The 14,245-nt window shown below is 30.9% G+C and overlaps 1 protein-coding gene across 1 annotated transcript; it reads left to right on the top strand.

Moving 5' to 3' along the window:
- The first annotated feature begins 1,193 nt into the window (after positions 1-1,193).
- Positions 1,194-14,245, top strand: LOC144842401 (vacuolar protein sorting-associated protein 8 homolog). The gene is made up of 38 exons (XM_078698855.1): positions 1,194-1,292; positions 1,558-1,651; positions 1,926-2,013; positions 2,197-2,321; positions 2,668-2,822; positions 2,979-3,029; positions 3,615-3,717; positions 3,855-3,911; positions 4,016-4,138; positions 4,234-4,314; positions 4,486-4,656; positions 4,756-4,830; positions 4,941-4,976; positions 5,154-5,244; positions 5,362-5,405; positions 5,490-5,582; positions 5,870-5,916; positions 6,101-6,323; positions 6,858-6,999; positions 7,199-7,241; positions 7,360-7,432; positions 7,582-7,733; positions 7,843-7,921; positions 8,175-8,267; positions 8,454-8,593; positions 8,703-8,787; positions 9,009-9,107; positions 9,337-9,426; positions 9,698-9,904; positions 10,549-10,699; positions 10,796-10,890; positions 11,411-11,492; positions 11,600-11,682; positions 11,807-11,887; positions 12,066-12,229; positions 12,471-12,675; positions 12,809-12,880; positions 13,172-14,245. The coding sequence occupies exons 2-38, from the start codon at positions 1,613-1,615 to the stop codon at positions 13,310-13,312; spliced, it is 3,879 nt and encodes a 1,292-aa protein (XP_078554981.1). The 5' UTR covers positions 1,194-1,292; positions 1,558-1,612; the 3' UTR covers positions 13,313-14,245.

The raw sequence follows: 14,245 nt of genomic DNA, 5'->3' as shown, positions 1-14,245 counted from the left end.
TTATATAAAGAAATATCACTTTTATTGTGTTGTACTAGATCTGTAGATTGAAAACACATACAATGATACTGAAGTGCATTGAAATTGCAATATTAACCATTTAGGTCAGTTATGCCTTTAACATTTCTTTAACATTCTTGCCTATAATTATTTTCACATAGATTTATCTGCATTCTGACATGCACACAAATATCAAAGTCTGTCAAACAAAATGATCAATATAAATCAATGTTCATATCTTAATGTAACACATGGCAATGTACTTTATGTAATAATAAAACAAATATTGTCTCATTTTCAACAGTTTGCTGTGTTTAAATGTTTTTCTTTTCTAATGTAAGCTTAGAGGTAAAAATGTACCTTTTAATATTGTGTGAACAAAAGGATGACTATTGTCATACTTTCGAGGAGGAAGGCAGTAAACTTGTCAATTGGGCAAAATCGAAAACCTTTTCTGGCAACACATGTTTGTAAACATGGCCGATGCACTGGAAAGTGCTTTGCAGGCTACGGGTAATTTAGAGATTGATTTAGCTCTAGATTCAGTTCAAGTAAGTACATTTAGGCCTAGATTGCAGGCAGCAGTGTAACTGTTTTACAGTTGGAATATTACTATTTAAGTGAAACGTCAACACATTATATTGAACAACTAAACATCGTTTTGCTAAGCCTGTCCCGTTTCACTTGTCTCGATCGCCGAGGTGGATCCGCCCAATAAAGTGCTGACCGACCGGCGACTGCCCTTGACGTTTTTATGATTGACGACCTAGGCCTAGACCTATTTATTTTATCCTAGGCCTAGTATTTTGTCGAAATTCCTACCCATTAATGATGTGTGTTAGGGAAGTCTAGCATAGTAAATATCAAATGCATTGATTTAGGATGATCAAGCTGCTTTGTTGTTGCCTTTTTTTGTAATTCATATGATGTAGGCCTAGGTAGGCCCTAATTAATTGATATGGGTGTCATGGGATGCTTCTACATTTTTTTTCTTAAATAGATAGATGATGATGAATTTGACATTCCTGAACTGGAGAAAACACCAACATTGGACAGTATTTTAAATGAGGTAATTGAAACCCGAACTGAAATAATAATTCAGTATTTTTAGTCATTCAATAATGCTGTTTTCCATTTTGTATTTCATTTTAATGTCGTTACTCTATATTATTTTATTCACAGCCTGATGACAATTATGAATTTTACAGTGAACTGAATACTAAAAATGGTGAACTAAGTTTTGATGAAGCCACCTCTAATTATGACAACAAAGAATCTAAAGCAAAAAATCAGTGAGTTAATATTAGCTAGTATAAACCATGGAGTTATAAAATTTAAACTGATTTGCATTCCAAATTTCAATTATTATTGGTACTGTAATTGTACATTATGTATGTAGATCAGTATTGGATCTAGTGCTATGCTCCTAAATATCGAATTTGAGCTGTCGGCATCATGGTAACCCAATCAATATATATTGTTTGTGTAGATAGGTAACATTCTTTTATTAAAAAAGGGTTCCAATTAAATATAAATGAATTGAATCTATTTTTAAAGAAAAACAAAAAGTAGCATTCACTATGAAGCACATGGTTCAATCTTGCGTCATGTCATGTTACGTGGAATGTCATCTCAAGTTGTATCTGCAGCTGTAAGTTTAATTTCTTATTAAGAGTTTATTATGTGTTGGTACAATGTGGTTGCGACAAAAAGTAAACTTGTGAGAAAGTGAGCAATCCTTGCATGGTTTCCCAGGTCCCCCTTGTAAGTGCTTGCAGCCTTTAAGCTCATTTTTAATGGTAAATTTATAGGGGTGGACATGACACTGTTTTTATTCAAGGCAGAATAGGCAGCATAATTGTACATATCTAGCATTGGATTTTGTTCAACAAATGTTATAATTCTTTTTACATATGATATTGTAGGACCGTGTTGATGCAGGAAAGCCAACTGCTATGGCTGTTTCTAAGTTCATCTCTATTGGTACTTCTCATGGACTGATTCTTGTATTTGGTGAGTAAATATATAACTTTATTTTATTATTATTTATATAATCAATGACTTCATGCTAATTTTGTATCATATTTTTTGTATCACAATATGTCTAAAAGGTTTATTGGCTTTCCCTACCTTGTCAAATCTTGGCTGCATATTAAATTAAATGATTCAGGTATAACTTTTTATATCCTGCTGTAGATCCCAAGCAGGTACTGAATTGGTGCCTGGGAAGCAAGGCAGTTGGTGCTCAGTATGGTGCTGTTACTGCTCTTAGTATCAATATGGATTGCACTAGATTGCTTGCTGGATTTGCTAAAGGACAAGTATGACGTCTTTACTTAATCTCACACATCCCTATATTTTGAGAATTATGAGAATGACACACATCAAAGGCAATAATCTGAATTCTTAGAATAGTAATAAAGCATTGATTTATATCACTGAACAGTATTTCCCTCTGGTCTGCCTCAGTAGAATAAGCATTAGATATTGGAGAGGGATTCACATTTGACTCATACTCATGTATCTTCATGGATCAAAGCATTCATGCATTAAAGCTAAACTGCTTCTATTTTGCTTCAGATATAAAAGGAAAAGCTAATATGACATAGTATATGGTATGTATTATGTGTTTTTTAATAATAATAACAACTTTGTTTTTATTTTCAGATGACAATGTGGGACTTGACCTCTGGTAAACTGCTTCGAACTATCACCGATGCCCATCCAGCCGGGTCAGCTGTCCTTCACATAAAATTTACTGACGACCCAACACTTGCTATCTGCAGTGATAGTGGAGGATCTGTGTTTGAACTTAGCTTTAAGTATGTAATATCCATCCATCAGTAACTTCTTGTATTTTGCAAACGTGTAAAAGAACAATGTAAAGATACTATAATAGAAATGTATTTGAATAGAGTACTTATGGATGTATGTATCTATTGTATGAAGTCACAGTTTATTTGGTATTTCTCTAACAGGAGGGTAATGGGTATGAGAACATGTGAATCAAGATGCCTCTTTTCTGGCAGGTATGAATTCAGTTTTTCCAGAATATATTTGCATTATTTTCAAATATTCTCTTCCTATCAGTAGTGAAGACCTAGTTATAGATATTAAAGATCTATTGTCCCCCTGAAAAATTTTTTTTTTACATTTTTTTGTTGAATATGCCATTTTAATGTCACATAATAATTATCCACTTTGACCAAAAATTGGATTAAAAAAAAATGTATTTACCTGAAAAAACTGGAATTTATAGCAAAAAAATGGTCAAATTGTCTGCCAGCCAATGGTTTTTGGTGAAATTTAACCATTTATTTTGTCATTTTATAAGTGAAAACATTATTTTTTTTCATTTTTTTTTCTACGGAAGTGATTAACTACAAAATAACATTCAAAGTCTGATTTAATTAATCTTCATTTTTCATATTTTTGGGGGACAATACATCTTTAATGATTTCCTTTTATTGGGGTTGCTTTTATTTTTATTTTGTAATTCTGTTATTATTGTTTGTGTTGGTATTGTTTAATACACCAGATGCATTCTCTGTATTATCATCTTCTCTGATATACAAGCTTTTATTAAATGAATACATTATTAATTGTGATTTCAGTCGTGGAGAGGTTTGTACACTTGCACCGCTCTATGTCACAAATTCTGTTAAACATCATCCTCTCCAAGATATGTCTATACTTGCCATGGCAACACTTTCAAAGGTAATATTTGCAAATTTTAATAAATTAGTATTAAGTATGGTTATTATTTTGTTTTCTGTATTTTGAAATTTATGAAGTTGTTATGGTATTTCTAAAACAATTGCTGTATATTAATATATGCATTTATGTATCCGTAGGTATTCATTGTTTCTATGAGGCCGAAACTGACTGTTATGTTTACAAAACCATTGAAGGTAAGTAAGCTATACTACTTGTATTTATCTATATATTATTGTTTCATTTTCATGATGCTTAACACAATCAGTTTGATTGATATTTGTTTTATGTTCTTTTTAAGGGTGATTTAAACACACTACCTCTGCTAGCCTGGCAGTTTGTGGTCATTCAGAAATCTCAAAGTCCAAGTTCTATTGAACCCGTTCTTGCCTTTGCTAGGGACAGTACAATCTACTTCTTCCAGGTAAGGCTTTAAAGCAAGTAAAACATTATAATGACTTACAAATGTTGTGTTTAATTAAAAGTTAAGGAATGTTGTTATTTGTTATTCCTCTGCAGCTCATATATCAGACCGATGGAACAGTACAATTTGGTTTGTTGCAAACAATGAAAGTACCATATACTCTTCTTAATTTTAAGGTTTGTTTTTTATTCATACATTTATCATTTGCCATGTGTCTACTTATAGTGTGAATGAGTAGATATTCCAAGCATCAAATATGGAAAATAAACATTTTACTTATTGTTATTGAAAAATATGTTTTTCAGGAATATGTAAATTAAAAGGCATATATTTTATTTAATCTTTAGTGGTTGAATCCCCGGACATTGGTTACTGTGGACACATTGGAGAAACTTCATGTGATTGATGTGAGGTCAGATGAAGAACTTGAGGTCATTGACCTTGTAGATGTACAGCTTGTGTATGGTAGTAGTCACTTCAAATCACTAGCGACAGGAGGAAACGTTAGCAAAGCATTGGTGAGTTGGGCGGAGGTAGGGTAGTAATGGCATTGCCTATTGCATAGGGGACATTGTAGGACAAAATATTACATTCTTATTTTTACTGATTTGTTTTAGGCATTAGCAGGAGAGCGGGCATGTTTCCAGTCATTGGACACATTCAACGGCCAGTTGATTCTGCTCGGAACAAAGGTGCTGTAATTGAAATAATTTAATTCAATACACAAATATATATATATAAGTTTCTCTGTTGCCTGTATTTCTCAATCATGGTAACCAGTCTTTTTATTTTTTATCAACAGTCTATTCATGTGATGACAATCAGACAATGGAACGATGTAAGTTTATTTATTATTTAATAATATTATGTAATCATTTAATGTGCTATAATAAACCTACACATTATTTTTTCTAAAATATATAGCATATACTTAATATTTTAATTATTAACAGTTGGTATAAATCATAGGATTTTAAAAACCTGTACATAAAGCAGAAATGTTTTTTTTTGCCAGAGAATTGATCTGTTAGTTCGTCAGAATAAGTTCCAAGAGGCGTTGGCACTTGCAATGTCATTCTACGAAGGAAAGGCTAAGGCTGTGGTTGGTATGTTGATTTTTAATGTATTTTGTTTACACAAAACTTTTAATTCAATATGTAAATTCAATTCAACATATGTTTTATATTCATAATCAAATTGCATGTTGTTGTTTTTTTTTTGAGGTTTGGTTGGAAAACAAAAGCGAAAAACAATTCTAGTAGACAAAGTAAGTAACCATAATACAATATGTAGTCCTCAAAAACTTTATGCATTGGTTGATTTTTAATCATATGTGTTCTTTTCCCAACAGATAATGGATGTTTTGTACAACTTTGTAGACATTTCGATGACCCATAACTGTCCACAGAGTGGTGGCACATTTCTTTTGACAGAACATTTTCAGGTTAGTAGCAAATTTAATTATATACTAATTATTATAATATAAATTTAATTATAGATTAAATTTTATCCAACTGTGTCTGACCATTCTAAAGCTCTATCTACACTATCAAACCTTATGTGACAAAACAATGTGATATGTCCATATATGGACACAATGACATCATATCACTACCATAATTGGGCAATATTTTTGTGTGTGAATGTTTTGAATTCATTTTGTAACTGTATACTGATACAGTTTCATTTGGTAGTAGGTTAAAGCTAATATAGTGTTATCTTTTATCATAGGCCGTTGTTCCTGTGTGTGTGGAACATTGTCTGAAGCTTGGGAAGATGTAAGTTTGTTTTATAAAAAATGATTAATATTTTTTCGATTTTTAAATTACTGTAGTCCTTCTTTCTAGAGAAAATATATTTAAATCAATTTGACACTAGTTTGTCCATTTGTACATCATTTCTATTTTATTGTTGCTCAGTTGAATTATAATATCTATATATCTCTTGATTCATTTGATACAGTGATGTGCTATTTGGAACAATCTACGAACGCTTTAACCAAGATATAACAGCTAATGGTGTGTTTTTAGAGTGTTTGGAGCCATACATTCTGAATGACCGCTTAACATCCATTACCCCAGGTGTTATGAAAGAATTTGTTGATCACTACCAGATGAAGGGCATGGTACAGAATGTAGAAGCTTGTATAGTACACATGGATGTTGCTAGTCTAGACATTCACCAGGTTAGTATTATTATACATATAACTTAATAATAGTAATTCAACATTTTTTAATTTCTATCAATGGTAAACAATACAATACAAAAAATGGTAATATATAATAATGAAATACAACAATACCATTAATAGAGGATCTTGCAAGAAGAAGTTTCTTGTCACGCAAGACCCAAAAACGAAAAGAAAACATGCATTTGTATATAATTATATATATAAATGAAAATAAGGTCATGACAAAAACAGTTTAGAGGTCTAGTTCGAATAAAATGATAATAGAGGATTTTTAATTTTTGTTTACGAAAAAGTTTAGAGAGAGGAAGAGTTAACAATACTGGTATCTAATCAATTCCATATTGAAGGTCCAGAAACATAAATAAAGTGGGAAGAACTTGTTAATCTTACAAAAGGAATAGTTAACTGAAACTTTTGAACAGTAATATGTAACACCCAGTGAAAGTTATACAGTATATAAGAAGTTTAACATACTGTATCACACTTGCAGTACACATTTTAATATATTCATCAATTATATATTATTAGGTTGTGAGTCTGTGCTGGTCACATGGTCTATATGATGCCATAATATATGTGTATAATAAAGGAATGCAAGACTATATTACTCCACTAGAGGACCTATTAAAGAAACTGAAAGTTGCTGTAGAAGCTGGAAAACAACTCACTGGTAAGTTTATACAGGGTTTTCTTTGGGTCACTAATAGAATAATTAGTTGTAAATTGTTTATTCTCATCGTCATAAAACTGATGTCTTGGTCTTTAATTGGAGGTGTAGTATCTTAAATTTGAGGTTCTTTAATTTGAGTGATGATTATTAAATAAATTAAAACTTTTTTTAAAAGAAGCTTTTTATCTTTTGTTTGTAGACCTACAAGTAAGACTTGGAAATAAGCTGTTAGTCTACATAAGGTAAGACGTTTGCTTCATTGTTTCAACAGTATAATCAAAAAGCACCTCACTGGTATGCTTTATGATTTTAGTAGTATTAAATTGATTTTTTAAAATTATGATTTGTTTTTATTTTCAGCTGTTGCCTTGCTGGTAGAGCATACCCATTAGGAGATATTCCACATTTTCTTGTAAATCAAGTTAAAGATGGGGTATGTATCATATTTTTTCCACTATGCAAATATTCAGAACAGACACAGTTTGATTAAAAAATAAAAATTATTAACTGCAGTTTTAATACTGTATTTTGTAAACAAATTGATATATTTGTGCATATTAATTAAATATACTTTGCATACAGGTGTGGAAATGTTTAACAAGTTTACACACAGAACAACATCCAGCAGATGAGCATGTGTACCCACACCTGAGGACATTACTAGGGTTTGACACCAGAGAGTTCCTTAATGTCTTGGCTCTTGCGTTCGAAGAGCCTGAATTTAAAGTGCAAGAGTAAGTAAAGAGAAATAATCTTTTTTAACATCTGTGTTCACACTCACTTCTCACTGTATAGCTTTAGTAAAGTCTTATTCACCAGCATCTGTGCTTGTTTTTTTGTTAGTATTCCATATGGTGTGCAATCAAGGCAGAAAATTGTAGATATATTGTTACAGATAATGGTGGAGAGTACAGGATTTGATGTAAGTATATAATGTAAAGCTCTGTCTACACAGACAAAAAAGTGATATACCCAAATATGGTAGTTATATGACTTTATCATGTCCATATATGGACACATCACATTTAGATGATATTGTAGACAGAGCTTTAAGCACTAATTTGTCTACAATTAATTCTTTTTACTTTTTTTAAGGACAGTATATAATTGTTTATAAAATAATAGAAATTAGATGATATGGATATTCATATGAAATTGACTTTTTTTTTTGACAGCCGAGTCAAGTTGGGTTTTTATTTACATTTCTTGCAAGACAAATGGCAAAACATGAAAACACAATAGTAGTCAATAGGCTATTATTTGAACAGGTTAGTTTTGTACAAGGGGTGTATTGCTTCTTTAAATTGTCATTATTATATTTATCACAATCAATATATGCCTTATCAAATGAAGATATAAGTATTATAAATGTGAGGTATTGTAAATGTTAGTATAATTACCATTGACGTAACCACTGTGTTATGTATGAGTAATTTCTTTATATTAAACATTAGGTGCTAGAATACTTATGCAGTGTAGAGGTTAGTATACGGCATGCTGAAAGACAACAAGCCCTGTTAGAACTTCTAAATGCTGGTGGCCTACAACAAGTCGATAATGAAAAGTTACTTCAACTTGCAGAGAAAGCTCAATTGTAAGCCATACCAATATCTTTATTAATAACATTCATATATTCTTCTTATCTATCTATTTTCTTACAAGAATAAAGATGTTACTTATTTTGGTATATTTTTCTTTTCTAGTTTTCAAGTTTGTGAACTTTTGTATCAGAATACTTCCCAGTATGACAAGATATTTCTGTGTTATCTTCAAGATCCATCTCGCAAGGTATAATATAAAAACATTTTTAGAAATGCAAAAAAAATGTAATGTATTAAATTTAAATTTCTGTAAAATAACCAAAATCTTACAGCTGATTACATAATATTGGGAACGTCTATTGCATATACTATTGAATCGCCATACCAAACACATCACATTCGTCTGCGAAATGCTTCAATATGTGTTGGAAATTGTGAACATTACTAAATATAAATAATAACTTTTAGGAGGAAATATTTTCATATGTGCATGGAATCTTATCTTTGTCAAAATACACAGAAGATCAACAAAACTCTGTACGAACGATAGCCATTGAGCATCTACAGGTATGTTTTCTTTTTAATACTAGTGAATATTTTATCAATAAAAAGTATTTTAAACCTGTTTTTGTTATAACAATTCTTCTACTTCTACTGAATGAAATTGTCTTCAAAGTATGTTTTTTTTTTGTTTATTGTATTGAACAACTATATAATTATCTAATACTACACTGAAACCAGAAGAAATTATTTTCACATAATCATTTATTCAAACTTAATGTTTTTGTTGCTATAGGATCTAATTATGATTGATAGTAAAGAAACGGCGTGTTTAGTTCTGTCTGATTTTGCTGACTCAGTTAATACAATCATCAATTTGATAAAGGTATGTATAGCTAGGGTGCTGTAATTTAGGAGGTCATAGGTTAATTACTTTGATGATCAGATGTATGTCACTGTCTGCCTCATGTTTTTGTTGGAGCATTGAGAAATAAGTTGATACAGTACTTCTCCATGGTTGAATAGCACATCAGCAAACATATTAGTAAATACAATCTGATAAAGTTATTAGTTTTTTATTTCAGAGATCATGAACTTGCATTATTTTTATATGTATTTTTTTCAATTATAATCATTACTATATTGTTGATCTCCAGAGTGAACCCAGGACACAGTATCAGTTTCTGAAAGGTTTAATCGAGATGCGTGATCACATGACCACAGCAATAAATCAAAAGGACCAAGCACATATTGAGCCATACATCTTTGAGATGTATATTGAACTGATGTGCCAGTTTGAGACCAATGTAGTACTGAATTACCTACAAGTGGCTGATGGCTACAGGTTGGAAGAAACATTGAAGGTAAATTATATAGTTTAATTACAGTATTAGCATTGTATTAGCCATGCTTATAGGAATCTGATGTTTTTAAGCGAAATATTTTCAGATTATTATAACATGTTCACTTAAATTGTCCAAACTGCATTTGTGTGAATGTGTGTGTTTGTTTCTTAACTGCAGCTTCTGTACTTTTCTAACCTGTGAAATTAACATGATTAATTTTTAGTTTTTCTAATAATTCTGAAGTAATCTAGTACTATTTTATATTATACAGATATTGCCTGCTTAGAGGTTAAATATAAGATTTAACATCCCTGAGGGAATGATATTTTGTTCGAGGGAATATATATTTCTCGAAGCGCTAGCTGAGGGGAATATATTTCTCGAGAACATAATATCATTCACAAGGGGTTGTCAAATCTTATATTTTATCGATATAAAAGGCGATATCTGAGGATATATATGATTTACGATCCTCGCAGCGGTAGTCATGTGATGCAGTTTCAACCAATCACGTTCACATATTTTCATAGGCTATGTAATATAATAAAATATATTTGCTATTCGAAAAAAATTCACCAACGTTATTACAATTTTTGTAATTTTCTTATTGTCCACTATATAACCCATCATTCAGTATATTATGTATTTTATTTTTGTTTAAGATTGTTCGATATTACAAGGTATCTGATGCAACAGCTTACTTGCTTGAGAAAGCAGGTGATATTCAAGGTGCATTTGGAATTCTGATTGAGGCTCTTCAGGTTAAAGTTTGCCTGTATACAGACATTGTTGATACCAAAGATAAGGCAAAAAGTAGGTGTCAAAAAGTCTATAACAGAACGTGATCAAGTAATTCATTGATTGTATATATAAAGATCTAATAATTGCTTTGCTCTTTCTTTTTTTTAGTTAGTTTAAGTATCTCAAATGTTCAAGCTGTATTAATGGTGATTGTTCAACTCTGTCAGAGAAGTTCTTCTGTGATGGATGAGCCACAGCGTCAGGTATTTCAGGCACAAACAGTACATAAACAAAATAATCAGTTTTAACAAGGAGCAAGTAAACAGCTTATTTCATTTCCTGTTTAAGGAAGAATACCTAAAAAGTTTACTCATAAAGCATAGTACAAGTGTGTGCTGTTGTCTGAATTCACTCTAAAAACCTATATAGACTTAAACTCATTAATTCATAGAAACAAATATAACACTGTTTGGGTTTATGTAAAAAAATCCTGAGTGAATTATTATAATATATGTAAATATAAAGAAGTACACTATAAAGAACCTAGTATATCTTTGAGACGAGTAGGGGGTTACCCCGGTGTACTACTTCACATTCAACCACTGTGTCGTGGACAACTGAGAGAGCGCCTTATAGTGGCTGCACTGACATGACGTGACCCTTGGGGGAGAAGCATGTAGTTGAAAAGTGTAACATCTGAGTCCACAGCACATAGAGACTTGTTTTATGTACTATACACACTTTTAACTATTAACTATTATTTTTTGTTGTTCTACATTTCAGTCTATTTGGTTTCCACTACTTGACCTTATGATGATGACCCAAAGAAAACTTAAAGGCACTGAAATGGAAACACATTTTAATGGTAGAATAATTAATTCATTACTTGTAGTAGTAGTGACTGTTAGTAAGTTAGTAAACTGCAAATAGATTGTTATTGTTAACCTGTTTTAAAATTTGTTTTACTTTTAGATTTTAAAATGTTAACAACTCATGTTTTAAACAGTATGCTGGGTTACATAGCTTTACCATCAATCTTGCAGAAAATAATGCAGGTAATTTTGATTCTGTTGCATAAAAAAGAAATACATTTTTGTCTATAGCTTTCTTGTATTTCGATAGCGCTCTGATGTACTAAACATCGGAATGTATTTAATAATATAATATTGTTTTTTCCAGGATCCCACATATAGTTCTGGTAACTTTGGTGAAATAAAGGAACTTATATTGGGCATGCTGGATACGTACAACTATGAACAGGTCATTATTTTTTTAGAAACCAAATCACTTTTGTTGTAACTGATTTAGTAAGATGTTTGAAAAAGATTTATATTTACATTTTTATGATTCATATATAGCTTTTTAAAGGCCACAAAATTGTCTCTGATTAGAGGTCGTTGAAATTGTTCATCGTCCATTTCATTCTGTATAATTGTAGACTTTGCTAAACACTACAAACCAACTGCTTGCGCAGGATTTGTACTGGTCACTTACCAACCTGACAAGTACTGCAAATAAAGGTATTGTTTCACGAGCAGAGCACTGTCCAATCTGTACACAACGTTTTTCTTCTTCATCTTCTGCTGATGTGATTATTTTCAGGTAATAATGAATGATTTGATTAGCATCAACATCAACACATTTAACAAAACATTGATCATAACATGTATAGTGTTAAGCCAACATTCATTTGCTTAGTTTTGAAGTAACTAAAATACATAAGAAATGAAACTCTTAGATTGAAGTTGGTTGTAGATCAGACTTCCCCATGTACTCATATCTGTTGATAATACATCTGAAAATGAAATAAGTAGCTTGTAATAAAGTATATTTTTCTCTGCAGTTGTATCCATGGTTATCATGCAAGTTGTCTTCAGTCCGCGGGCTGTTCCACTCTCATCGAAGGGAAGCTCCATTGGAGTTGTTTATTGTGCAATACATCTAGGCGATGGAAGAACCCAAACCAAAAAAAGGCAACAAGATTAAGTTTTTCTGAAGATAGAGCTTCATCAGAAGTTAGAAAACCAACAAAGAGTTATTCAAATAAGGTATAGATAAGGAGCTACTCCCAGTTTCTTTTTTTTTTTAACTATAAACCTATTTTATTATATTTTTTCAAGAGTATAAAATATAGATAAATTAGACGTATAAACAAATAGCACGCAACAAATTTATTTTCAGCTTGACACCTTAGATCCAGAGCAAACAGCAGCATTGAAGTTACTTAAAAAAGAAGCAGAAGGTCCATCAAGGGTAAGATGTTATATTGCATTACATACATTACACGACTGCAAAGACAAACCAAACACAGTCTACCGAGTACATGACGAATAAATCTATCAATATTATTATGCCAATTTTTGTGGCTGTTTTTTTTATCATCGTTTGAATTAGCTATTTGCTTATTTTATTTTCTATCTTCATTGAGATCCAGCCACTGATAGCATTGTCATTTGTTTTAGTAATTTGCCTTTGAATATTATTATAATATATATATGTTGCTTATGAATGTAAACATTAAATAATTTCTTTATCTTTTATTAGATGGGCATTCTATGCGATGTCATCAGGGACAGTCGTAGCTCAGGTCAAAGTTCAGGTGTAGACCTTGTCAGGGATAATAGTTTTCTAAAGAAAGAAAGTTTCCAACTTCGGCTGGCTGCACCACCAATGCAACAAGACTAAACTCGTCTAGAAATAGGTATCTTTAGTTTCCATATTAGGTTTTTTGTTGATCTGATGATTTTTTAAATCTCCATATTAGGCGTTATCCAACAAGATTTTTAGGACAATCTTTTTGAAAATTGCATCAGAATATATTTTATTTTATATATAGCATACTTTGAATTTTCTTACTGTATATTAAATGTTTTTTAAACATTTATTGCAATCATTGGTTAAAACTGATCTGCATTTAGTGACATGCCAAGAATGTATATTACATTTAAATTTGTTTTCAAAACGGACCACAAGATTAATTGATATACTGTAGAAGTAAAAATGATGTTACATGTTCAGTCGAGATGCCCTGTATCACCCGAAAATTCTTTGTAAACCTAATTTTGACAAATAATAAATCCAAGGGTATGTAGAAATTTAACAATATGAAACAAAGAAAAAGAATAACATCATTTTAATATTTTTATTTAGGAAAATAATAATATTTATCTAAGTCTAATACAGTAATAGCACAACAAAAATAGACAACAAGCTAAGTGCATTTAACATATATATATGAATATAGCTAATATAATATATGGTATATTATAATTGTCTTGTTTTTTTAATTAATGTAAAAGATATAGTAATCATTTAAGTAAATAGTTTCAGTTTAAACAATGAAAATTTAATTAATTAATCCAAAGTTAAGTGATGATCGAGATGTTTTGGTAACACTTAGTTGTGGACGTACATCTAAGACTAAGCAGTCACCAGCAATATATTTTTAGAATCTAGTTGTCCTCTAAGCATAGGCTTTTATTTCTTAAAGGTTACAGTTTCTTACATATATTGATTTGGCATTGTTTCTAGCTGAGTGCTAAAATGTATATTAGCATGTCTTTGAGCTCTATTCAGAGTTTTGAATAAATAAAAAAGTAAAATATATGTTGACAATAA

Source organism: Antedon bifida, chromosome 1 (genome assembly GCF_963402885.1).
Source record: "Antedon bifida chromosome 1, ecAntBifi1.1, whole genome shotgun sequence".
Taxonomy (NCBI): Eukaryota; Metazoa; Echinodermata; class Crinoidea; order Comatulida; family Antedonidae; genus Antedon; species Antedon bifida.
Note: the sequence above shows the minus strand (reverse complement) of the source record. Positions and strands in the feature narration are given on the sequence as shown.